This window comes from Cryptotermes secundus, unplaced genomic scaffold, assembly GCF_002891405.2.
Source record: "Cryptotermes secundus unplaced genomic scaffold, Csec_1.0 scaffold136, whole genome shotgun sequence".
Classification (NCBI taxonomy): domain Eukaryota; kingdom Metazoa; phylum Arthropoda; class Insecta; order Blattodea; family Kalotermitidae; genus Cryptotermes; species Cryptotermes secundus.
Window position 1 is genome coordinate 284,800 of NW_019718618.1, and position 27,820 is coordinate 312,619.

At 42.7% G+C, this 27,820-nt stretch overlaps 1 protein-coding gene across 2 annotated transcripts in view; it reads right to left on the reverse strand.

The window, feature by feature from the left end:
• Window positions 1–27,820, reverse strand: part of LOC111861709 (teneurin-a) — a 461,404-nt gene that overhangs the window by 71,883 nt on the left and 361,701 nt on the right. For both annotated transcript variants that reach the window (XM_033750434.1, XM_023846500.2), the window contains 2 exons: window positions 15,963–16,192; window positions 1,551–1,670 (listed from right to left, as the gene is read on the reverse strand). In XM_033750434.1, the coding sequence (XP_033606325.1) occupies window positions 1,551–1,670; window positions 15,963–16,192 (350 nt within the window). The remainder of the gene's footprint in view (window positions 1–1,550; window positions 1,671–15,962; window positions 16,193–27,820) is intronic.

The following is a 27,820-nucleotide window of genomic DNA, read 5'->3' on the forward strand; positions in this document are numbered from 1 at the left end:
AATATATGTGCTATGTGTGGTTTGAATATTAAAGCGTCAGTCATACAATTACAAATCAAAACAACTCAACATAATACATTGTGAATTGGAAAATAAATCAGTCACTAAATACTAATGTATATGATTTGTAGTCAATTAACTGGTTAATATAATATTCACTAAAATACATCACAAATTTCTTTGTTAAACTCAGAATCTATAGTGAGATGAGATCCACCATGATCGGTGCACAACTCATAACAGTGTGACACCGTTCTACAAATTAATATTCCTGTTAATATGAGAGACTGTTTTAGGTTAACTGACTTCTGGGCCACTCTGTATACTGACTGTTGCTAGCTGCACATTTTTTTACTTGGACCAGAGTCTTTGTTTTGTAGCCCTCTCTTCCATTCCCTGTAAGAGGGAATAACCAAATAAGTAACTGAGGCCAACCATGTAACCAACTAATTGCATGGAGAAGGGTCATTCTTGAGGTGTAAACATTTACTCAGGAAGTAAAAAAAGTTTCCGGTCCTACTGAGCTCAAAGGTTCATTATCGTCTTTAGAACAGCCTGCCTGTCAAGGGACCATATTCTGAGCCAGAAGAATCCGACTTCTCTCCCTCATACCCCCATTTCAATGCTGTCCCTTCATCTATATCTAAGTCTCACATTTTTATCTTCTGTCCAGATTTTCTGACTGAAAATTTGTACGCACCTCTGATTTCACCTTGTTAATATCAAAGGTTTATTACCATGTCCATAAGAGATTGGCCTTAACCTGAGCCAGATGCATCCAGTCATATTCTCATTATCCCATTTCTTGAAGACGTATTTTAATATTGTGAAATTTATAGCCATTGCTGCGCAACGACTCTGTAAACATATTCCTGCTGCAACGAATACATAGGCAACAATGGAATAACTTGCATTCCTATGCAACGGCGCTGTATATACAACAATAGAGGAAGCTCTGTTTTCTATGGATCTGCCTCGAGACTATATAAGCAGCACAGAACAGAATAAGAATGAGAACGGAGTGAGTCCGCTGTGGTCCAGGAAAAAGGGTTCAACTGAATCAATAAATCCAATCATCCAATCCAATCCCCGTTTATTAGCCATGCCCATAAAACGTGACAACATTGTCCTACCATCTACACCTAAGCCTCCCACATAATTTTTTTTTTCCCACCAGCATCTTCTGACTAAAGTTTTCTATGCATTTCTCATTACTCCCATTTATGCTACATAACTTGATCATCCAATCATCCCTGACTTCATCACTCGAATTATATTTGGTGAAGAACACACACAATGGACCTCATCATACAGAATACTTCGACTTTGTTTCTGTCTTTCTATCTTACATCTGTATGTCTACTTATCACCTGATTCTCGAACATATCAATTTGTGTTCCCCCCACAGGGAGTGAATTAAAGTTTCACACCCATAGGAACACCAGTAAAACTATATTACTGAATATTTTGTTGAATTCCAGTGTCATGTTTTAATACAAACTCTACACTAACAATACACATAAGCCACTATGACATATACTCGTACTTACCTTCAGTAGGGGACTGTGATGATGTGACGTCTCGAGGTTCCTCATCTTGAGCAACAGCCCTAGCGTCCTCAACAAGTATGCAACTCGTGCTGTCCAGTCCAGGACGTGTAGAACTCACAGCTGTCAAACACAACATGGAAACAACATTCAGTATTTCATTGCTAAGCACACTTTCTAAACGATTTAAGGGGTCGAATACTGAAAACACTGAATGAATAAGAGAGTACATAAGAGTTTCATTCTCAATTTTCTTAAATCTGGAACTCATAACAAAAATTTCGTTCAGTAATATGGCCTTGAAATTATTGTACAATAGATGACAATAAATGTTTTCCAGAAAATATAAGTAAAAACACACGTCTTCTGTGTCACAGTATATCATAATACAAATACAATGAAATATATGCAGGGCATAACAATTCTGGAACTTCAGCCTCTTGCACTTAACTACTTCAAAATTAAGACTAAAGGAAAAGTGCATTATAGTTAAAATTTATATTTTATTTTTCTCTGAAACTTCTGTTTGAAATGTTTCACTCCTCCGATGAATACTTGGCGAGTTGAGCTTGATATGCGCGTAGGAATTCACTCGGGTCTTCATGTAAAGTGTTCGTAATTTTTGACATATTTTAACCCCCCCCCAAAAAAAAATCGCAATAAAACTAAGCAATATGAAATTCACTAAAAATTCGCTGTGATACGTTACACGCGGCCAGGCGGATGTGAAGTTCATAGGTCCGTTTTTACAACCTCTGTTATGAATTAGTGAGAAAGCGGTTACAAAATGGGGGCAGCTGCTGAGTTGTGCAAGAAACTCATGAAGTTCCCCCTTACCCTTAATAATATGCCTCTGACTTTTGTAATTACAAGGGTAACTCTAAATAATAGTTCGGTTGGAAGGGAACCGCCGTTCAGGGAGGACCTGAGCTCGGAAATATCCACTGTTACAAGCCGTTACCAGGCAACTACTAGTGAAGACACTATGTGCTGGAAAAATTTAGCGTGTGCTCTAGTGAACTGCAAAGTGAAGAAGTCAGAGATGGCGCTATAATTAAGTGCAGTACTAATCGTCTGTTAGTGTGGTCAATAAATCCAACCCAAACCCCGACCGAGTCACTCTGACACATGACAATATTAATATGGATCTCAAAGAAATAAAATGGATGGGGACTGGATTTTTCTGGTTCCGGATAGAGACAAGTAGAGACGATAATAAATCTTCGGCTTCCATAAAGTTTTGGAAATTTATTGAGTAAATGAGCGACTGGCAGCTTCTCAAGAATGACTCAACTCCATGGAATTCACTGATAACAATCTCTTTAGTAGTGGCGATTGATGGTTTCGACAAGCGGAAATGCAACCTAAACTCTTGACAGCACAAAGAGGGTCGTGCTCTCTGTTCCTCGTGATAATTTATGCGTTAAGCACAGTCGGGCATTTATAGTCGAGCGGTGAATCTGCCCCCTACCCTGGTGTCCATGTTTCTATCAAGTGCAGGTACGACATGGCTAACACTTAAAAACCCCACCATGACTTTGCACACGCGCATGCGCGCGCACACTGTAGGTTCCTCGTGATTTAGATTCAGTTGTTCTGTGGATGAAAGAAATAAATGAGAGAAAAAAATTAAATACGAAGAAGACAATACAAGAATTTATAGCGGGCAGAAAAAGTACTGCAATCGCCTCGCCTCTTCGGCAACTTCTCTGCCACGTCTGCAAAGCGTGACAGTCTAAATGAAATTCCACAGGCGCTTCTATTCCGACATAACCTGAGTGAATAGTTTTAAAGTGCGGGCAAGTGATTCTCGAACTTTGCGACAGAGCAACACCTGAAATAACTTCCCCTGATGCAATGTTACAGCAGAGAACAGGGCACCAAACACATAACCAGCAACTTCTATGGCTGAAACAGCACGCCATACCGCGTTTTGCGAGCATAATGGCGGCTTCTGTAACGTGTGAAATTTCTCTGTGCACCACATTGCAGTTACCGGCTTGTTGGAGTAAGCAATAAAGTCAAAATAAGCCCCGTATGTAAAGCAGTTGTACCGATTTCCCCTAAAGTACAGCGCAAATTAATAAAAAAATATCTGAGTCGAGATTTTCAGTTCATCTATAAAATTTAAACTACACTACACACATCAAGAGAATACGTCACGGCAACAAGATCCGAAGTGTGACCACTCCATACAAGAAACCACATCCCTCAACAAGAAACCATATCCCTCAACAAGGAACTATATCCCTCAACAAGGAACTATATCCCTCAACAAGAAACCATATCCTCAACAAGAAACTATATCCCTCAACAAGAAACCATATCCTCAACAAGAAACTATATCCCTCAACAAGAAACTAGAACGCAAGACCAGTACACGATAGGAATATTCGTAATTTGTCTACACATATCCTCATATTAGATATGATTTTAATATTAAAATACTGAAAGGTAAGGTAAAAGTAGAGTAAAGCTATCCCTGTAACAGGCCGTGAAGGCCCATAGGGTTGTGAGACGTCGAGGCTCTCACATTTTCTAGATAATCGGCTCACAGATGGCGGAAAGGTTGTCAGCCTTAAGCTCCGGCCGCCCTTTACCACCCAGGAAGATTCCTGGTACTCATTTCTGTTAGAGGCTGAGTCTACCCCAGGGCCATAGTGCGGCTGGAAGGATTAAGTCAATTGAAAAGTCCACCTCACCGGAGCTCGAACCCGCGATCGCATAGCGCCTCAACCAACTACGCGACCGCGTAAAATAGTAACTTTATTAATCAATTTTAATTAAATTTTGAAAATTTTATAAAGAAACAACTTGCTCGCATATATCGTCATTTTATATATGATTTTGATGTTAAAATAATTTTAACTTTGACTCTGAAGATCTTGTACCAAGAAATAAAAAAAACAAAGGGAACCTTACAATATGGATCACACTGGTTATAAATGCAGTACTTAACACGAAATAACACCAAATTATGACCCATTAAGGGTCGAAACATGGTGTGTTATATATACACCTCAATGTAAATAGGTCATTTGTACATTTTCATAGATTATTGTGTTGACGGATAATATGACCTCGCAATTAATGAGTATAGAGGGCTCTTTCTCCTAGAGTAAAGCGGCCGGGGCGCGAAGCTGACCACTCACCTCAAACTAGTGCCGATATCCACTCCCCCATACGCCTTCATTGCGTAGTGTTTAATTAGTTAAGCACAGGGTCAACTTTACCTTGTTATTGTTTTTAAAGGATAATTTCACTACTGTAATATATTAAACAAACTGTTTAAAAGGAAATTATAGAAATAGTTTTAATAACAAAACAAACAACAAACTCCGTGGCTTTAGATCGCAAGCGAACTATACCTACCGAGCGACCGCCGCTTGTCGGCGAAGTTAGTGCCAACTTTAGCGGATAGAGGGTGTCGCGTGGTCAGCGCAACGGATCCCCACGGCCGTTAGTTTAGGTTCTCTAGACCGGAGCCGCTATTTCCTTGAAATAGCTCCTCAATTATCCCCACGAGGCTGAGTGGACCCCGTTCCAGACCCACAACTTCATAGAAAATCTGATAGAGCCGGGAATTGAACTCGGACCTCTGGATCTGTAGGAAGGAACCCAGACCACTGGACCACAGAGGTGATCATAATAAATTACAACTTGTTTTAATCTTGGACCACTGTGTTTGAGGTGATAACATCAGCCTCTGTAAGCATGCGATTTCCGTGAACTGTTTACCGTACAATTCTCCAGTCAAATACGTAAAGCTACATTACTCAAACAACGAGAACCGACTTGCATTCATGTCCGTTTCTTTGAATCTGGTGCTATAGTCTACAATTCTCTTGACACTTTTGTCTTCAGGACTACACCCTTCTATACCTACATATGCACACAGCCTACGCAGGGAGACTGAACCAACCACTGCATTTAAGTCGACCCATTAATCAATAACAACTGAGGGTGGTTTCTCTCCAAAACAAAATCAGAAAGCTAATGGACTGGACAGAGAATCAAATTACTGCAAGTGCTGTGCTTTGCACCTCTCAATACAGAACATGGCGCAAGTCTTCTGTGATGTCTGTTTATGTGTAACAAGCAACGCAGAGAGAAGAGATGATTAGGAGTTGGTTAGTGAGTGTTGTTTGTGTGTACAGCGGCCCGGGAACTCGGCAACTGTGATTAGTGGCATTTGTGGGGAGGGCTCCATTCTCTGGCAAACTCAGTCTGGTTGTGGCAACGCGCACACGAATTGGGGCTAGGGGTTCCTTCTCCATGCGCAATCTTGTTCTCCGCTTTTGACAGAGAAATTCTCCAACAAAACATACATCCATACCTCCTGTCTCTTTCTTTACTGCTCTGTTTAGCCTTTCATATGCTTTACAACCTTCTGTGTGTAACAAACATGTGGAAAACACAACACTACATCAGTGTTTCGGAATAGAAGCGTTTGTAACTATGCATAACAGCGGCCTCCGTAGTCTAGGGGTAACGTTCCCACCTCGTGACTGAAGGTACGCGGGTTCAAACCCGGCGGTCATGGAATTTTTAAGGGCGGAAAAATTCAGGGAACAAGTCCTCCGGGAGGGACTTTAAGCCTCTGGTACATGGGGGAAGCATCGAGATACCGCTGAGCCAGTAGAGGCCGAACTCGCTGGCTGAGTCGGGACTGATGGCACGCACCAGTACCGGTAGGGTATAGAGACTGGTAGAATATCACAGGGGGACGCACAATGGACCAATATCTGGTCTAAGTGCATGGGAAAACCCACCCTCTCCAATAACAACAACAACAACAACAACAACTATGCATAACAGGACTGTCCATGTTCAAACCACTGCTGGGCCCTATTGTACTGCACACCGAAGAGGCTGGTGTAATTATAACCCTCTAGAACTTTATTCTAACGGTATTTGATTCGAATCTTGGACAGGATGATGTCTATTCCCGCGGTTTTCTTTAGTTCTTCGAGGTAAACGCCAGGATAATATAGTCACGTATCCTGGTGACGCGACAAGTAACTAATGGGGTCAGGATTACATGAATCGATTTACTGGATATTCGTCAGGCGGAGCTACAGTTACCTGTAACACAATCTCACTGTAACTATAACACTTTGCAACTACGAACAGTGATGACACTCTATAAAGGTTACTGTAACTACACCACATAAAACATAGCCTTCTTCTTCTGACTTCTGTTTGTCTTCTCTACTCTGTTGGTTAGTTCTCTGCCTGATGAAGGTTCAGGTCGAACCGAATGGAGATCACCTCCTTCAACAGTAGTCATCGCCTTCTTCGCTGTTGCTGTGTTTTGGATGTTCGTTGCCGTGTGAAAGGAAACTTTTCTGTATGCATTGCTTAGGAATCGACGTGATTCTGTACGCAATGCATTGCTTCTTCAGTCGTATTCGTTGTTGTGGAAACATGATTACCGAGCCGTTGTCTAGCAATGGGCGCCTGGCTCTACGTCCACTATTGCGGCTTTAAGGCGTCATTTCACAATATTGTGAAGCTTATGACCGTTGCTAGACAACGGTTCCGTATAAACACTCCCAAGGTTACGCAGAAAACAGTGGGACCTCAATTGCTGGGTAGCAGGTCACTAGGAACGTTTCTTAGCAACGGACAAAACACGAACTATTCGAGGTGGTGTTCTCTAGTCGGTTCGCCCCATGTTATAAAAGTGAGTTCAGTAGTTGAGTCTTCAGCTGTTAAGTGTTTACCAGCTAAGATTCGTTACCTAGCAACGACTAATGAAGGCAGATACAGAAGACTTTATTTTGTGTCCTGTAGTTGCAGTAATCTTTCATGTGTGTAAACCAGTGAGAGTGTAGTAACTATTTGTAGTTACGACCTGTGGGTTTTCAATAAATCGATTCAGCACTCCAAATCCCGTCTACAGTCACTAATACACATGACAATATCTTTATTAGGGCAATATCACTTCCCTCCAAATCTTTTGCAATTAACTATTCATTAATCATTGTATCATTCAATTCTACATAATCTGAGATACTGACAATGTTCTAAAATGTAGTGGACTCCCTCGACTTCCCTCGCAGGAGCTCTGCAGGAGCGAGCAGGGTGTGTTTATAAGTAGAATGTGCGTTTATCCTCGAACATCACTTCGCATCGAAACCGTCTGCTGTTCGTCGTGAAGCATTTAGCTGGGTGTGCCCTAGTATCATCTGTAACCTTGCCATATACTGTTATAGTTGGGGTTAAGTTTTAAATGGAACATCCTGTATATCTGTAAACTCTTTATATAACTTGCAGTTATTCGTGAAGCATTTACATGTGTGCGCTCTGTTAAGGAAATAACGAATATGAAAATATTGATATCATCTATACTCGTATACTTGCCATATACTGTTATATAATTGGGTTAAATTTTAAATGGAACATCCTTCATATCTGTAAACTCAATTAAAATTTGCAGGTTTCGTGGAAAGTTCAGAAATATGTAACATAACAAGAAAGTTTCAACTAAGGTCCTGCTGATATCATCTCCTAACATGGCGTACACTGTTACAGTTAGGGCTAAGTTTTAATTTGAACGCCCTGTATAAGGTAAAAGTAAAGGTAAAGTTGTTCCTGTATTTAACTAATTAAACAACACTCCCTGAAGGCGTATAGGGGAGTAGATGCATAGACCACATTTTCTTGACCTAGGCACTATCTGGAGGTAGGTAGTCCGCTTCACGCTCCGGCCGCTTTACCCCAGTACCCATTGGATAGGAGGTTGGGTGAACCACAGAGACGATCTGGACGACGTTGAGAAGAGAGAATTCGTGACTCTACTGGGACTCGAACTCCGACTACTAGGTCGTCCAGCCCGTAGGCAGTCTCTATACCGACTGAGCTATCCCGGCTGTATATCTGACAATATTTAAAATGTGTACACACAGGATTACACTTATACAAACTTAAGGACCTGTTTAGTGTTGCTAAGCCAATGAGTACAGATGCTGAGGTGCGGGGGACACGGCTGATACTGCTGACGTTCATGCAACGAAATTACGTGCAGATTATGAAGCCAGAGGGAAACTGTACATGAAGTGTGCAGTGGGAGAATTACGGATGTAGCTTAGATCCTTCCGGAAGTTTGTGCATCCCGAAGTTCTGCGGGTTACATTCTGGGACCTCTGTGATATTTCTTTGTCACTTCAGGCTTATAGCGTTTGAGATCATTAATTACTTTTGTGATTAATATTTAAGAGCTTAATATAATCTTATCCCGAGCACGAAGTGGGTTGGCATATCGGTAACACTGTGGGTTCGTATATGAAAGGTTCTCAATTCGAATCTCAGCTCGTGACTGAGGTTTGTCGTGGTACTCCTCTGTGTATCCAGAATTTTTTTTGGGATAATACCTCGATTACGCTAAAACCGTTTCCTTTCGAATTATTTCTCATTCATCACTCGCCCCACTATCTGACGGTTTATGAGTCACTCAGTTGTAACTGAGACGACCATACAGAAAATCTGTTTAGGATGATTAGGATTTCCGTCTTTAATATTCAAAGGATAACCATTTTGAATCCCGATTAGGATCCCTTTCTGGAGATGTTTGGTGGTTTTACTCAGTACTGCAGCATAAATGCAGAATAAAGTCCCTACAGAAACAAATTACATGTTTTCTCCTTTTCCTATTCTTATCAAACTCGACAGTTATGCCAACCAGGGTTGGCTCTCAGGGTGAAAGAAGAAATCACTAAATTAAAATAACTTTATGGAGCTGAGCCCTTCTTGAGAAGCTGCCAGCTGTGCAGGCACTCAAGAACTTCCCAGCATTTTATGGACCCCGAAGGTTCATTACCGTGTTCACAAGAGTCGTCCACTGGTCCCAATCCTGAGCCAGATCAGTCCACTCCATACCACTGCATAATATCTAAGATCCAATTTAATATTATCCACCTGCCTACATCTTTGTTTTCCTAGCGGTCTTTCCTTCTAATTTTCCCACCAATATTCTATGTGCATTCCTCCCTTCTTCAATTCGTGCTACATGCCCTGCCCACCTCATCATCCTTTATTTGATCATTCTAATTATACATTGGAGAAGAGTACAAGTTACGAAACTCCTCATGATGCAGTTTTCTCCAACCTCCTGTCCCTTCATCCATCTTCGGTCCAAATATTCTCAACACCCTGTTCTCAAACACCCTCAGTCTATGTTCCTCCCTTAATGTCAGAGACCAAGTTTCACACCCATACAGAACAGGAAGAAGAAATTGACACAAAATTTTGGTCTGAAAACCTGACAAGAAGACACTACTTGGAAGCTCAAGGGACACCTGAAAGGATAATATTAAAGTGGATTCAGAAGAAATCTGAGGGGGACATCGGCATTGGATTAATTTGGCTCAGGATCCGGGGATGATGTGAATACGGCAATGAACCTTCGTTCCAATAAAATGCGAGCGATTTCTTAACAAGATAAGCAACTACAGGCTTTCCAAAAATGACTCAGCGCCATGGAGTTAGATTGGTTGGTAGGCAAACACACACCAGCATGAAGAGAGACATCAGACAGATGAAAGAGACAGAACTTTCACTGTGTGTCTCTTTGCTGCAAACTCATAACTTCAATGCTGATGAGTTTCACGGGGAAGAAAATGTTTTAAGTTGCTTTAAGATCCCTCGGGGTAGAAATTCTCTACGTTTTATGAATACCCCAGTGCACAAGGTGGAAAGTATTTCTGCGAAATAAGCGCAACACACCCACTGGGCATTAAGAAATGTTTCGGTCTTAACCGTTCCAAGAACACTGGTAACTATATGTACCACCTGCTTTAACATTAAAGAACTATGAATTTGAAGCACAGACTGCATATGTGGATTTCTTACGATTGTTAGAAGCATCAGTAATTATTTCTCTAATCAGAAGAAAGAGGCGTGAAACTGAAGCGGGGTGGGTGGGGGGGGTGCAATGAGAGAGATTAAATTTGAGGTGGGGGAAGAACATTTATTTCCGGCGATGAAGGTTCTCAGGCAGAGCCAACTTTGTCTTTCTACTGGATGCGGTGCTTTGCGAGGCAAGAACCAAGTTCATATGTTATTTAGGAGAGCCCTTTAACCTTTCTCTCACGTATTTATACCAGAAAGACGAGTGAGCACTGCCTGGGAACCTTCAAGGAAGGAACATATTTCTGCCCCCCCCCCGCAAAATATTGTAGCTTGTAAGAACTGTTGCTATGCAACGACCGCGAGATGGGCGGATATACCAGGGCCGTTTATGGGCAACGGCCATGTAAACACGTTCCCATTGCTAGGCAGCAGATTCTTAATAATGCAAAAGTTGTACTACAACAATGGAAGAACTCTATTTTCTATGTGGTCCGTGCTGGGATGTTATAAGCAAAGGACGTTAGTTTATGGATCTGTACGGGAGTCTATGAAGAGGAGACGAGCCTGAGGCAGAAGAATAGCCAGTATTGGAGCCGTTACCAGGAAACGTCTAGTAACAGACTGAGAACACTAGACTGTATGCTCTTGAGAACAGTACGATGTGGAAAGAGTGGGAATGTTATAGTTATTTGTAGTTATGAAATGTCAATGGCCAATAAATCTACTGGCAAATGTATACCCCGTCTAAAGACACACACATACTACGTAATAATATGCAGTGTCTCACAGCACTCCCCTCTCACTTCTTCTTCTCTCTTTTCATAATTTGAAACAACCTTCCTTGTTCCTCCACGTAGTGTATTATCTTCAGATTTCAGGCTAAAATTATATATGCATTTCTTATGTCTCTACTGCATGCTACATGTAAGATCGTAGGCGGGCTCCTGTGTGCACGGAAATGAAATCTCGGCTTCCACGAAGATACGAAATTTCTGACCAGCTAAGCGACTGTAAGTTTCTCAAGAAGAACTCTGTTCCATATGGTTACCTGCTCACTGCATGGCAGACTTCGAAATGTGTACCCTACAGAAAATACACCAATTGGAAGAGAAAATGAGGGGGAGCCACGATTTAACATTAAGGTTAATTTCCTGCCAACGAAACCTGGAAGTGTACAATCTGTGTGAAAAGTAGCAAGCCCCGAAATTTGGGCAGATGAATGTAATCGAAGTGACCAGTCGCAAGCTTGTGGCTGTTACAATACGTAAAGTGCATCCACCCTATGAACCAGCTTGCGTCACGTCTTGTGTAGGCAAACTTGCAGAAGGAAAGTCCCAATTAAGTATGTTCGAATTTCCCACTGGTGTAGGAATACTGGAAGTATGAAGAAAATATAATATTTCTGCTGTATAATGATGACCTAGGCATGCACTGTCTTCGCTCGCTTGGAAACCGGGATCGTGGGTTCGAATCCCACTCAGGGCATGGATGTGTGTGTGCGTTTTTCTGTGTTTGCGTACAGGTAGAGGCCTTGCGACGAGCTGATCACCCGCCCAAGGAGTCCTACCGAATGTGTAAGATCTAGAGAAACCGAAGTGAACAGAGAAGTGCATGGAGGTAGCCCTAGGCCCACTGGGGCTGTAATGCCAACGAAAAAAAAATGATGACCTAACGGTCTACGTTACTAACGATGACGCAATCGCGTTCCTATAGCAGATGGAGTATACATGATGTGGCTTGAAACTCACTCTCGCAGCTCAAACAACAGTTTGCCTTTGTTCTCGAACTTCAGAATTTTAAATATTTGCATACTTCTAGTAAACAATGCAAACTATTTGAAAAGCAAAATATTCAACTCATTTTTAAAAATATACGTTATTTCTATGTAATAAAAACTCAATCAGAGTTTACCTTAATTCGTAAACAATGAGAAATTTTATAAAGTTAAATTTTCTTAACTAGCTTTTCAAATAAATGTTTCGTCAATACTGGCTAAAAATACATTGTATTAACTTAATTATCAAGGACCAAGGAAGAGGAGATGATAAGAGTGTGTAGCACGCATGGGCGACAAGGGAAATTAACTCCATATCTTAGTTTCTTATTATCTGTCAACAGAAACAGGAATATAAGCCTCAGAAATCATCCAATTACTAGGCAACGGCAAGGCAAATATGTCTCTCCCGTGCAGAGGCTATATAAGAGTACCGAATGGAGTTCATTTTGGCGTCAAGCCCCTTGAGGCTCACGATTAGAGATTTTTTTTTCCCGACTGAACACTTGCGGTCATGGTCCCTATGTAACATCCTCTCTGACGAGAAGATGGGTTTCTCTCTTACGATTATGCTCGATCTTTCGTCAAGTGTACGTATCGCGCATTACAGTAATTTTTATCTAACCCTCTAACAGACCATGGAGGTCCATAAGGTTGTGAGACGTCGAGGCCCCCACATTTTCTCTAGACAATCGGCTCGCAGATGGAGGTGAGGTTCTCAGCCTTACGCATCAAGGTATCCTTGAAACAGGCCGTGAAGGCCCTTAGGGTTGTGAGACGTCGAGTCTCCCACATCTTCCCTAGGCAACCGGCTCACAGATGGCGGTGAAGTTATCAGCATTACGCGCCGGCCGTCCTTTACCCCCAGGAAGATTCATGGTACTCATTTATGTTAGAGGTTGAGGCGACTCCAGGGCCATAGCGAGGCTGGAAGGATTAGGCCAATCAAAAAGTCCAATTACCTCCTTGGGAATCGAACCGACGATCTTCCGGCTTGTAGCACACTGCCTCAACCAATTACGCTACCGCGTACCTCCCCACATATAGCACTTTATACCAAATCCTCTATCAGTACAGGCTTTGCAAAGCAGATCACGCCTAGCTTACGTATCTTATGCTACAACGGCAGCTTAGTCACTTGAGCGGTTTAAGCTTGACCACCGCAAAGTTTAAGCCTCTTATATTCCCTGAACAGTATTAACCGGCGGGACTTTACAGCGGAGACGTAATATGTTTCCTGTGAGGTACTAACTGCTTTTGTATATATTATTTAAAAGATATTCGGTCTTTAGTGGGGATAAACAGGAATGAGAGGACCCGCCAGAACCGTTTACAGAGTAAGAGCACATTTCCGAACTTCATAACATTTACCCATAATAATGTACTACAATAATCACAAGGAAAAAGAATTCAATTCCCAACATTTGTGTTGCCATGGAAACCAAAATGTCTTTCAGGTGTTCGCCTTCAAATGCAGCCAATAAAAATACCCTTCTACGTAACACAGTCTTTGTTTGTCCTTGTCGCTTGACTTACATTGAAAACAAACTTATTTCTGGCTGGTTATTTCCCGCAACAGTTTTCCGTTATATTTTCCTAATCGATTTTCTATAAATCATATGAATGATTTATGGAAAGTTTGTGGGAACAGACATTTCCATTTCTGGGCGTCGGGGAATTCCCCCAGCAGAAGCGAATGCTATGAGTAGCTATAACAATATATTTCAGAATATAAACAGAAATGTCAGAGGCGCGGTTAACAAAAGAACAATGTAATATGAAGACATCTCTCTGTAGCAACTTCACAATAACAATCGGCCGAGCACGTTGGCTCAGTCGATAATGCTTCCTACGGTGAAGGTTCCGTATAAATTCTTCCCTGTGCTTAACTAAATAATCACTATGCCATGAAGCTGTATGGGGGGGAATGGATGTATAGGTCCAGGTATTCTTGACCTTGGCAATAGTTGGGAGTAGTCAGCTTCACGCCCAGGCCGCTTTTCCCCCAGCCCGCGTAGGATAGGGCAATACAGATAATAAATCAAATGCATGTGTCCTTGTTTGGGCACATTTCGATCTAACTGGCCGTCCGCAGAATACGTTGTATAGCAAACAAACTTACACAACATGGCGTTCCAATTCAATAGTTCACATATTAATCATAAAACTTGTAAGCTAATGAAACAGAGACGAGGCGTGATGACATGCAAAGCCAATAAACATTTAACAAACTTGATTAACAGAAAACATTACACCAAAATGTATCTCTTAATAAAGTCACACAGCTTTGTCCTCTAATTCAATATTTTTTCCCTTGTATTCGAGAAGTTCCTGGATCGAATCTGGCCTGGCACTACAGTGACAGGTGCTCTACGCGGTTCCCTTCAATTTCTTCTAGGCGAATACTAGGATAGTACCTCATATTAGTACACGATCGTTTCCTTCCACATCCTTTCAGGTTCATCATTCAATCATATTACCTCATGGGGGTGAGTATGAAGATTGCTGGGATGTGGTGCGTATTTAGTTGAAACTTAACGCTAGCTTGCTACTGGGGTTAATATTCTACCCTGAAGATGGCTGCAGAATCTTCCTACGAAACGTCCGTAAATTTCTATGCCAGAAAATAGTGGCTTTTATATTCACAGCCCCGAGAACCCGAAGTTCGTGAGTTATAAATGTAACAAACATTTCACAAGAACGGATTACAAATGTTCACGGTTTTCCATTCGCATTCAGTTTTGCCAACATAGCTACTGGCAGATCTTGCCATCTAGCAACGCTGTCAGTATCGAAACAATGTAACTGATGAATATTGAGCAGTTGGTGGAGGAAAACGAAATACTCGGGAGAAAACCTGTCCCATTGCCACTTTATTCACCACAAATCCCACATGATATAGGATCGAACGCGGACCGCCGCGGTGGGAAGCCGTTGATTAACCGCCTGAACAGACCGCTGTGGTATTCCACAGTATATATCTGCGGTCTGTAATTGCTGACCATAACGGAAAACATAGGTGGCTTCCCGATCAACGGAACCACTGTGGCCGGCAGCAGACTGTGCTTGCATTAGGAACGATTTCTACAGTTTCCAGATTAAAGTTTCGATGTATCATTTAAGTTTCGTTTTCACGTTTTTACGTGATAAGTATGGCGACATGCAATGCATTACAAATACAGATGAAATACTCCAAAGCTACATAAACAAGTGAAATTGTGACATCTTAAGAATGGTCAGAAAATATGTAAAGCTATCTCCGTAAGAGGCCGTGGAGGTCCATAGGGTTGGGAGACGTCGAGGCTCCCACAATTTCTAGACAGTCGGCTCGCAGAGTAGGGTAAAGGGCGGCCAGCACATATGGTTGATAACCTCACCGCCATCTGTAGGCCGATTGTCTAGAAAATGTAGGAGCCTCGACGTCTCAGAACCCTATGGGCCTCCACCGCTTGTTAGAGGGATAGTTTTACCTTTATCTTTATAACGAAATAAGGTAAGGTAAGTGTGAAGTTGCCCCTATGGCGAATTAATTAAAGACTACGCCATGAAGACGTATAGGTTAATGGGTATGTAGATCTACGTATTCTTGATCTCAGCACTAGTTGGAGGTGTGGTCAGCTACACGTCCCGGTTGTTTTAACCTTGGATAGGAGGCTGGGTGAACCTCAGTACCGGTCTGGACGCTGTGGAGAAGAGAGAAATCTTACTTACCGGGACTCGAACTCCGACGCCCTGCAACCCGTAACCAGTGAAACAGACTGCTCCATTACATATCCTTGAGTACTCACCACCGAAGTAGGCTAGCATGGCGGTAAGCGCGACGGACAGGAGTATGAGAGCAATGCTGCAGCACTTCCAGGAGCAACGGTGCTGGCAGCGTTTGTCGATGTGGAACCGTGAAGGCGAGTATGGTGAGTATGGGGACGGCGCGGACCGCAAAGGGAACACCGGCATCGCTATAGTGTTGGCGGGCGCCACCGACAACTGCGGAGGCGACGCCATCAGCTGCGGCGCCAACCTGAAAGCCACCAGAGTTACAGTTCCCTTCATTCACATCGGCCGTGACTGTACAATGTAGCGCTTTGTCCGGCAAGAGGTGGAGCGCGTACCACTGCTGACACGTGATGGTCGTCTGGATGGGATGACATGTCTACAAAAAACTATTCATTCACATTAAAAATTACTGATTCTCACTGATTCTGCACCAAAAACGTATTTCTACCAACAGAACTATATATACCGTAGCATGTAGAGACGTTGCTACGCAGCGACAGCGTGATGAGTAGATTCATCAGGGTTGTTTCTGGGAAACGGCTCGGTAAACAACAGCAACAGACACGAACGCAACAATAGAAAAGCTGCGTTTACTACGTGGTCCGTACTGAGATGTTAAAAGTAAGTGGCAAAGTTAGAGCTTAGTCAGTTCTGCATGGGAGTGTGTGAAGAAAGGACTTGAGCCGGAGTCAGAGGAATAGCCATTGTTGCAGCCGTTACCAGGCAACGTCTAGTAACAAATTGAGAACGTTAGACCTGGTTCAAGTGGTAATGACCATGCCTTGTACATGTAGTCTGGAGGTGTCCGATTCGAATCTCGGCAGGGACACCGATAACACCAGGACTCTACCTCCTACTGGTTAATTCATTATTGACTTGACAGAGTTATCACTAAAGCTAATATTTAATAAGTAACTCCGTGGCTTTAGTCCGCAGGCGAACTATACCGACCGAGGGACTGCCGCTTTTCGGCGAAGTTAGTACCAAACTTTAGCGGATAGAGGTTGTAGCGTGGTCAGCGCAACGGATCCCCACGGCCGTTAATTTCGGTTTTCTAGACCGGAGCCGCTATTTCCTTGCTATATCTCCTCAATTATCCTCACGAGGCTGAGTGGACCCTGTTCCAGACCCACTACTTCTCAGAAAATCTGGTAGCGTCATGGATCGAACCCGGATCTCTGGATATGTAGCCAGGAACTCTGACCATTAGACTACAGAGGCGGTCCCAACATTTAAGAAATTATATAAAATTCCGTCAAACTGCTTACGAAACAAAAACTTGAGATTTGAAACCTCGTCTACAAGGTCTAGAACCCCGAGTGATGACGCATGTTACTGGACAAATGGTGCTGCCTCCTACAGGGAGAAATGCGTATTGATGTACGGGGACGATATTTTCTCAGCAAGGGTTCAGATAAATCGTGTTCTCTCGTTAGCGCACGCGGTTTGAACCCGCTGATTGGGTTCATTTGTCTGACACGAATCGGCTGAGCTACTGACGGCCACCACCTGCAGCGGAGACTGGGCACAGCCCTCTTCAGCCAGCACATAACTGTCTGCAGTAATATCCAGTAATGAAACAGTGCACTTTATTAACTGTCGAGGTCCTTGGTTTAAAATATAGGCCCGAAGAAATGTTATTCCGGCTCAGATATTCGTGCTTTTCCTCAGTCACTCGAAGAAAATGTCGGGACACTACCTCAAACTGGGTCCCACCCCTTCATATCATATCCAGTTCGTTAGGTAAGCCGCACACCGGCATGCGTCAAGACATGTAACAGTCAAAACACGATGTCTGCGACATGACGCAAAGAAAGGAGCACAGTTGAAACGAATGAGATTATGAAAACCGCCGCACATCGGTCTGAGTCATGATGCTGACATCAGCTTCATGCTGACGAATCACGAATGAAGCAATACTGCGTCTTTTGTCTCATGTCTTGATGCTTGTCTTGACGCACTTGGTGTGCGGCCGCCCTTAGTCATCATCCCTCCATCCGACGTCATATTGTCGGGAGTGCTACAGCGTCGTTAAACAAACCATAAATAAATAAATAAATAAATAAATAAATTAGCTCCACCAGCTTTGACCTCGCCACTAAATGGAGATCAATGGTCAGCTTCACGCCCTTGGGGCTTTATCACCAAAGAAACAAAGGTACCCATTGGATAGGAGGCTGATGAAGAAATAAACTACAGTACATTATAACAATACAGTACACAGTACACATTAAGACCACAGTACTGAAACATAACAGTACACAGTGTCTAGAGCAACCTCTGAAAGTACAGTACCCAACACTCCACGGTAATCTTCAATAGTACAACAGTACCGTACTTTCTACAGAAATCTCCAAAAACACAACGCCACGCCGCTGTCTGCAGTAATCTCCAATAGTTCAACAGTACCCCACTGTCTACAGTAATCTCCAATAGTACAGGAGTATCCCACTGTCTACAGTAATCTCCAATAGTACAAGAGTACCCTACCGTCTACAGTAATATCCAATAGTACAGGAGTACCCCACTGTCTACGGTAATCTCCAATAGTACAAGAGTACCCTACCGTCTACAGTAATCTCCAATAGTACAGGAGTACCCCACTGTCTACAGAAATCTCCAAAAATACAACGGCACGCCGCTGTCTGCAGTAATCTCCAATAGTACACCAGTACCACACTGTATACAGTAATCTCCAATAGAGCAAGAGTAGCCTACCGTCTACAGTAATCTGCAATAGTACAAGAGTACCCTACCGTCTACAGTAATCTCCAATAGAGCAAGAGTAGCCCACCGTCTACAGTAATCTGCAATAGTACAAGAGTACCCTACCGTCTACAGTAATCTCCAATAGTACAAGAGTACCCTACCGTCTACAGTAATCTCCAATAGTACGAGTACAAACAGTATAGCATTTTCTACAGTAATTTTCAATTGCATATCAATACATATTAAAATACAGTGTTGGAATGTGACAGTTTAACGCACACCAAGCAGAATGGCAGCTCAATGCGTGCAATGTACCTCTCACTGTTTAGGGCTACTGAAAGAGCCGCGTGCCGGATGATGTACCAGACAGTGGGTAACTTAGATGAACAGTTCTAAACCAAATCACTGTAGGGGACATGAGACTTACACAATAATGGATATGAAGATTATCGTATATTGAGGTGTGATGCCGTGTAGTTTGGTAGATAGTCGGCAAAATTTCGCAAGAAACTTCAGCCTCCATCTTCAGGAGAGGTGAGTAAATTTAAAATGGGAAAGATATCACAAATATACTACAAAGGACCGGGGACGTGAGGTACCAAACTGAACTAAGAAGAGATCAACAAATCTTCGTGACCTGTAGTCCTCAAGCGAAATATGTGATCAAAGTTCCTGCCTACAGATACAGAGGTCCCGGCTTCGATTCCGGGCGGTACCAGAATTATTTAGTAGTTGGTCTGGAACGGTGTCCATTCAGCCTCGTGAGCATAGTTCAGGAGCTATTTCAAGGAAACAGCGGCTCCGGTATAAAAAAACCGAGATTAACGGCCGTGGGGATCCGCTGCGCTGACTACGTGACACCCTCTATCAGCAAAATTTCGTAGTTACTACTCCGACAAGCGGCGGTCGCTCGGTCGGTAAGAAGAGATATGTCTAAAGAGTACAAACTCTTTATAGGTCTCTTTTCGAAAGCCAGAATGAATGGAAGAAAAGATACGGGAATTGATTTTAAGGGCAGATTAGAGAGAAAATAAAGAAAAAGAAGATAGGAAATTATCTACCACACTCCACGATATCAGATGCAGGAAGAGATCTTCAACACTAAATTATTTTTATGCGTACTCCATAATCATTCAGAATATAGACATTGTAGTCACCCACGGTATGTGTTTATGCATGTATGACAAGCCGCGTGGAGCTACAGCCGCATGATGAGCTCCGGCGACAGTGTAGGCCACAGGTAGCGAAATATTTTTTTATACAGATGAGAAAAGCTAGGACAGAATTTGGATTTTACGTAGGGAAGGTTGTAACTTCCGGAGGTAGGAGGGTGGAGGGAAGTTCCCTTCGTAGTTTCTTCTCTTTGGGTAAAGTGAGCACACAAGTTCTGGCAGTACACCCACCTCTTCCTCTGGGGGAGCGGAGGGGGAATCCCCTCGTATCCAGGCGACGCGTTCTGCATCATCATTAGGAGTTCTGCGTCGGTCCACTTCTCTGGCTGACAAGATTCGTGTCCATCTCATTTCACTTCACTGGCTTCCGCTAACAGCACACGATTCTTCTCAGTTACACCCTGTCCACGTGCCTTACAGTTAACACATGCTTTACGTTCCTTCATCTTCAAAACCCGTCTAAACGCACATACAGTTCTGTAACGTCGAGTGAGACCTCTGAAATGATATAATTTCGGGGTTATTTTAGCGTAGAATTTTCCAACGTTGCACGCAAAGAGTCACGAATGAGCGAACAGTCTTTTGTTTCAGTGTATCATGTCTATTCTGTGAGTATTAATAACAATTTTATGTGGATATGTCTAGTGTAACTAATTACATGGAAGCCGCCAGTCGCTCATCTACTCAAGAACTTCCCTAACAATTTACAGAACCCGAAAGTACATCGTTGTGTTCATAACAGCCTTCCAATGGTCACTATCCTGAGCCAGATGAATCTAGTCCATACCACCTCATCCTACTTCTCTAAGATTCATTTTAATATTGTCCTCCTAGTGGCTCCCTATGTGAAGTGTAAGCAGTATTTATCATGGAATATTACTTAGTTTATAAGAATTTGGAATGTTCCTTTTCTTTTCGGAACTTGCACTTAGGAACTGCCCGTATGGAGCAGTTCACAGCTGAAGCCCAGGGGATACTTGAAACAACTATGTAACTATGAGGATGGCCAAATGCTCATACGGTTAGTTTACTGCGCATCTCCACGGACTGTACAAGACATGCCTGAGCAGAAAGTTGCTTTAGAAGTGCAATGTGTAGAATAAATTAGAAACGTTCTCTTTCGTGTGGAGCGCACGTTTTCAAAGAGCAAGGATGGTACAGTCTAAATATATACGAATCACAATATGATTTAATGTAATAAACTTCCAAATATTACTTCTTAAAATATTCCTATTCTATGTTATAATTTTGTTTATTTTTTATTTTTTTATTGCTAGTGGGGTGGGACTAAGTCCCTTGTACTGCGGTCACTTCTGGCCTGTTGTACCAGCCACAGATGATAGGTGAGGGTGATTGTGGAGCAATTGGTGGAATGAAAATTGGCAGGGGTAACCGAAGTACTCGGAGAAAACCTGCTCCAGCGCCACTTTGTCCACCACAAATCCCACTTGACCAGACCCGGGATCGAACCAGGGCCAGCGACTAACCGCTTGAGCTATGGCTCGGCCCTATTATTTGTCCTAATAATGAATGAATTTTAGATCTAAAATCTGTGACAATGGTACATTAGTAGAAATATTATGTTTCTGAACATTATTCAACGTCCTGATTTTTATCTAAAACGCAGTCCTGTTTATCAGAACACGACGTTTCGGAGACTTCATCTGTCTCCTCTTCAGCTAACAAGGAGATATAGAACCCAGTCTCCTAAACGTTGTGTTCTGATAAACAGAACGATGGATAATAACCAGAAATATAATATTTGTAGGAATTAAGCTCTTGGGAAACAGCCAGTAAATAGAATCCCATAATATTTTCAGCTTAACGTTAGTTTTAACGGACAGTTTCCTAGTAATTCTCTAAACATAAAATCTATATTGAGTTTTATTGTTATTTAAGACTTGTAAGTTTCAGTACCACTAACATTATGACAACCCCTCACTTATGATGAATTTTCTTGTTGCTTGGCAGTACAGCCCCAGTGGATCTAGGCCTACCTCCATGAACTTCTCCGTTCACTTCGGTTTTTCTAGATCTTACACATTCGGTAGGACTCCTTGGGCGGGTGATCAGCTCGTCGCAAGGCCTCTACCTATATACAAACACAGAAAAACGCACACACATAAACTAAACATCCATGCCCTGAGTGGGATTCGAACCCACGATCCCGGTTTCCAAGCGAGCGAAGACAGTACATGCCTTAGACCGCTCGGCTACCGTGACCGGTCACTTATGATGAATAACGTAGTTAAAATAAAAAGATCAATCCTTCTGTAGATTCAATCTCGAGTGTTCATGGTTTGCTCCACAGATGGCGCTAGTGGCAGATACTACATGTCCTCAGAATCCCCCCAACCCTTCATTTATTTGCATTGGTGCCCACGCACTTGGTTTTGTTGGCTAGGTTTGTAGCCCAAATTTCTACCTCCTTTTCTATCCTAGTTCCACCCATGTGCGTGCTCTATCACATTTTTTATTCTATACTTTCTTCTTATCTCTCGCCGAATTAGTCTGATGTCGGGTGAATAAATAGCTGTGTAAATTTGGTAAGGGTTCTCCAGTGATTGAGATGAGCTCTTCCTAAAGGGCCCAACTGAGTAGGAAATTTCCCCTCTCGCCCAAGGACGGAAACAAATCCAGTTTGCGAAACGTCGTGTGTTCTGTTTTTTTGGAATACCGGATGATTGAAAAATCCAAAAACCCAGTAATTTTGTGAACCCATGTTCCTTTCATGCTGACATTGCTGTTTAGGAACTTAAAACAAAAATAAATCGACCGTAATGAGTCTGGCTGCTTCTGGTTTCCGCAAATATCATTACACAACCTACAGAACTATAAGGTAGATCCAGGAGTTGAGGTTTTGCCAACTTACCTAGTAAGTGAACGAAAATAACGCTAACAAGGAACCTTTTCTAGCTTACATGACGAAATATAAAGTAATATTAATAATTATTTAAATGAGATTCTGTGTGATCACTTGGCCACCCCTGCATTTTCTAGTTTTATCTGACTCTGTGTAGACTGAGATCAAACCTATGGACTTCCGTGGTCTGCTAGAGGGATAGCAGTGCCTTTTCTGCTGACAGCGTCATTAAATAAACCGTAATCAATAAAATAAGATCATCATCACCCAACATTGCTCATATCCTGTCCGATTCTTACAAATTCATAATTCATCTACGAATTTTGTATATTTCATAGAAAACATTGTTTATTATGAATGTTATTCCCGCCGGACGGTCTCTCAATTCAATAACTGAATTCGTAGTAATCCGACAAACATATTTAATAATTCAGGGTCAATTAGAGAAACATGCGGTGAAGCTTGCTGCATCATTCAGGGAACAAAAATACACCTGAATAACCATTACCTCAATTGTATTGAATTCTAAATAAGTTTTACCAAAGCTGGAATTCACATTCAATTGACTGATATATTATTGAAACACATTTCAATTGCTACAAGTATGATTAAATTATTAAAGGGGGGGAAACAATTTCCGAAAAATAACAAATTGAAAGCAAACCATCATTCAACAAACACCGATTAATTCGTCTGTTACGGACGCTATAGGCTGGACCACTGAAGGCGTCGCTAAGTAAACCATAAACAAATAAAAATAATGAAAATGGCCTACATTATCAATGTAATTGAACTTGAGTATAATCAGAAAATAAGTGTGACATTCTACACGCTGTTCACGACTGCCATCTTGTTCACAGATACAAAGTAATGTAGCCATCATAAATAGGCGTAACAAACATGTCTGCCAAGAAGATGGGATTCTAAGTGGAACTTTCCTACATAAAAGTGCCTCGTACTGCTCGGTAATATGGTTCGCTGAACCTGCCAACACTGAACATTTAAATATTTAAACAAGTCTGCGCGCTGCTGTTCACTGAAGCGTGGCTTACACACACACACACACACCGACTCACTACAGCACTGTAATCGTACCAGCCAACATCCGACCTGGACAGAAATCTCGAGCAAACTGGCAGGGGATGGCTGGTCCATGAGAAAGATCACCCCTCTGCGTGCATCATGCGCCCTATAACGGGAGCATGTTTAGTTAGGGGTTGGTGACAGGGGGTTGAATGCGAGTAGGAGCGAGGGAAAGGAGACATGAAAGCAGTTATATAGAAGAGTTGGGAGAAGGGGTAGTAGAATATGAAGAGACGAGGGATGAGGGTTGCGTTTCCTGAACCGGTTCCCCCTTCGTGTCTCAGTATATACCACATCTTCTCATCCCTTGCCTCCACCTCACAACCCTACTGCAAAATTTTGTATAAGCGCAACAGGGTATAGTCAAAGCCTTAATAAAATATGAGGGGTTGAAATTAAAGGTAGAGAGAAGAAGGGGGAAGCGAGTAAAATGGAAATGTGATTTGATTTCAATACACGGAAGATCTCATATCGTATGTTTCAATTTTGGCAAAATCTGAATTTCCAATCGGAAGAGAGACAAGAGCACACTGCGCCGTGTACTTTTCAAATTTGGGGGGCGTCATACTGAGAACATCGTGGGGTGAATGAAAATTGTCGGGTCGAGGATGCACACTTGTCTTCTAAACTCTGTCTAACATATTTCTGATGATGTGTCATCACCGGATAATGATCTATACCGTTAAAATTATCATTATAAATAGCATTTTCTAAATGTGGGGGGAGTGGAGGTATAGCTCCACAATTCTTGCCGTCTTCACGCCCCGGCCGCTGAAATGCCGGGTGTAGAGGTCCCGGTACCCATTGAACAAAGGGTTCAGTGGACCTCAGGGTTGGTTTGGACGTTGTGTTCAGAAAATAATTTTACCCCTGCCGGAAATCGAACCCCGGTCATCCAACTCGTAGCTTAACCGACTGAGCTATCTCGGATCCCACATATCGCCTTTACCTTATATTTTGAAAATACTTCTGGTATTCATTCGCTGGTGGGAAATTAAAAGATACGATAGGTTAATATTTCCCTCACCAGACAGAGACTGAAGGAATTCCAGTTCTGGGTATACATACAAACGAAATGGTATGAATACTCGTATGTCACTTTTATAATGACTTATTTTATTAATCTGTTTCAAAAGTAATACTTCTATAATCTGTTTAACTCCACTTTGCAATATTATTTCCCACAAGTCCTATATTTGGGGATCTCGCTGAACACACAGGGATTTTTGTTTTCGTAAGGTTGGCTGCTCAAGATATGACGTAACTCAAAGATGTTTCAGACAGAGTCTAGTTAGCAAGAAACAACCACACCCACGCTTTGCTCAAAATTTTATTGGGAACCTGTGTGCTTGTTTCCCTTCAAAGGCTTCCTTGAGCCCTGAAGTTTCCGCTCAGTAAACACAGCTTCATACTTTAAGCAAGCCTCTGCGGCCATTTTGTTTCGATACAGCAGAATAAACACGCTTCGTCAGATTTTGCACCTTATTTTTGTGTGTGAATGCCACAGATGAATCACAGTGTTTAAGGTAGAGGTAAATTTGTCCCCGTGTTTAATTAATTAAGCACCATTCCATCAAGATGTATGGGGGAGTGGAGTTATAGCTCAACCATTATTGACTTAGACACTAGATCACAGTGAGCAGTCGGCTTCACGATCCGACCACTTTACCCTCCAGGAGAGAGAGACCCTGGAACCCCAGAAATTGTATGAATTCGATATTTTATTTCCTTCCCGTGAAAACTACTTAAGCAAGATTTGACAGCAGAAAGTTGTGATTGGGGATGCAGCAATTGAATGTTGCATATTAACTCTGTGGTATCAGTCTCAGGACCGCCTCTGTGGTCTAGTGGTCAGAGTTCTTAGCTACAGATCCAGAGGTCCGGGTTCGAATCCCGACGCTACCAGATTTTCTGAGAAGTAGTGGGTCTGGAAAGGTGTCCACTCAGCCTCGTGAGGATAACTGAGGAGCTATTTTAAGGAAATAGCGGCTCCGGTCTAGAAAACCGAGATTAACGGCCGTGGGGATCCGTTGCGCCGACCACGTGACACTCTCTATCCGCCAAAGTTGGCACTAACTTCGCTGACAAGCGGCGGTTCCTGGATGTCTCACAACCCTACGGGCCTCTGCGGCCTCTAACAGGGATAACCATATTTTTAACTTTTTTACAGCGGTGGTTATGAAAAGCTCAGTCATCTAGGATATAAGGCCATATAATCCGTTGAAAGTCAATATGTTTCGGAGGAACATATTGACTTCTTCTTCAGGGTTGAGAGTTTTTTCTTCATGCTGGTTTCTTGCTTCCTTACTCTTCAACCATCAAGATGGAGGTGACATGCTGTTCGGAAACGAAGGTTGAATTTCACCGGAACACACGTTGTTATATTCCAGAAATTCCTAACTTCGTTGTTTCTGCGGTTGAGGCCAAGCGCTGTATACAAACACTGCGTTGCATGGTTACTTTGCGTCATTCCAGGGAAATGTTGGGTTATCATTTTGGAACAAGCCACTGCCGGCTTTTAAATTCGTATTTGCATCCATTCCGAACTTATTCCAGCAAACATTCAACACGTCCCTTCCAATTATTGGCAGCGGCAACTTCCTACGCTGGGATTCAAATAGGAGGGAGGGTGAGAGACAGAGATATAACACTGCGATGTTGCGAGACCTTCATCTTTAAAAAGACTGTTATTTATCGTTAAAGACTGCCTCTGTGGTCTAGTGGTCAGAATTCCTGGCTACAAATCCAGAGGTCCGGTTTCGATTCCCGGCGCTACCAGATTTTCTGAGAAGTAGTGGGTCTGGAACGGGGTCAACTCACGCTCGTGAGGATAACTGAGGAGCCGTTTCAAGGAAATAGCGGCTCCGGTCTAGAGAACCGAGATTAACGGGCCGTTGTGCTGACCACGCGACACCCTCTATCCGCTAAAGTTGGCACTAACTTCGCCGACAAGCGGCGGTTGCTCGGCCGGTATAGTTCGCTTGCGGACTAAAGCCACTGAGTTACGTATAAAGAGAAATATGGGGCTTGTTTGTACAAGAACTGTCACTCCAATACCCGCAATTCATTAACTTCACTGCAAAGAACAGAAAGGCTGAAGAATTTTATTTTTATAAAATAATTTAATTTTGAAGTATACAGAGCGGGATAGGACTAGTAACGAACTATCGTCAAGTGGCACTTCTCAGTCCGCGTAGCAAAACAATACGAGCTGGATGTCCCGGGTCAAATTCCCTGCAAAAGATCTTTCGTTTTTCCACTGTGTCCATACCGGCTCTGACGCCCACCCAGCCTCGTATCCAATGGGTACTGGGGGGCGATTTCCCTCGAGATAAAGCGCCCGGAGCGTGAAGCTGAACATTCATCTCAATCTAGTGCCGAGGTCAAGAATGGTGGAACTATACCTCCACCCCACCCCCCATATGTTTTCATGGCATAGCGCTTTACCTCTACCGTGTGACAATCCTTGTTACTGTGCGAGGCACGAGCATTCGCCACCTAATTTGAATAATAGCATAGTCATTTTGTAGGCTCGCCCGTCACTTGTATGGATTCACCTCATCGCAGAAGCCCTCCAAGTTCAACAGAACCAAAATTGTGTACGGTGGACTGCTCCAACCCCATTCGTATAACCCCCTAGCTTATTGGAAAAAAAGGGGGAGGAACAAGGGTGTTGCTACGGGAGGGGGCGTATGTTGTTCAGTGAAGAACGGTGGCAGAGAAGATCCAACGAATGGGGTGGAGCGAGGAAAAATGAAACTCGTGCTAAGGAATCAAATAACTAACTAATATGGACTTTTGTGTGAGTCACAGGAAATGGGGGTTAGGCGGGACAGCTGTAAAGGGATAGAACTGAACTTATATAATAAGATTTTGCATAGGAAGCAAAATTAGCAAGCGAAACTTTTAATAAGAGGTCGTCAATTTATTGAACTACATCCAAAGAACACAATACGTACATACATGCAGATGCACTGGCGACTTGACTCCTTCTGGGCAACAGACGAACAGGGGTTTGATTCCTGTTAGGGGAGCGAGGCCGCTG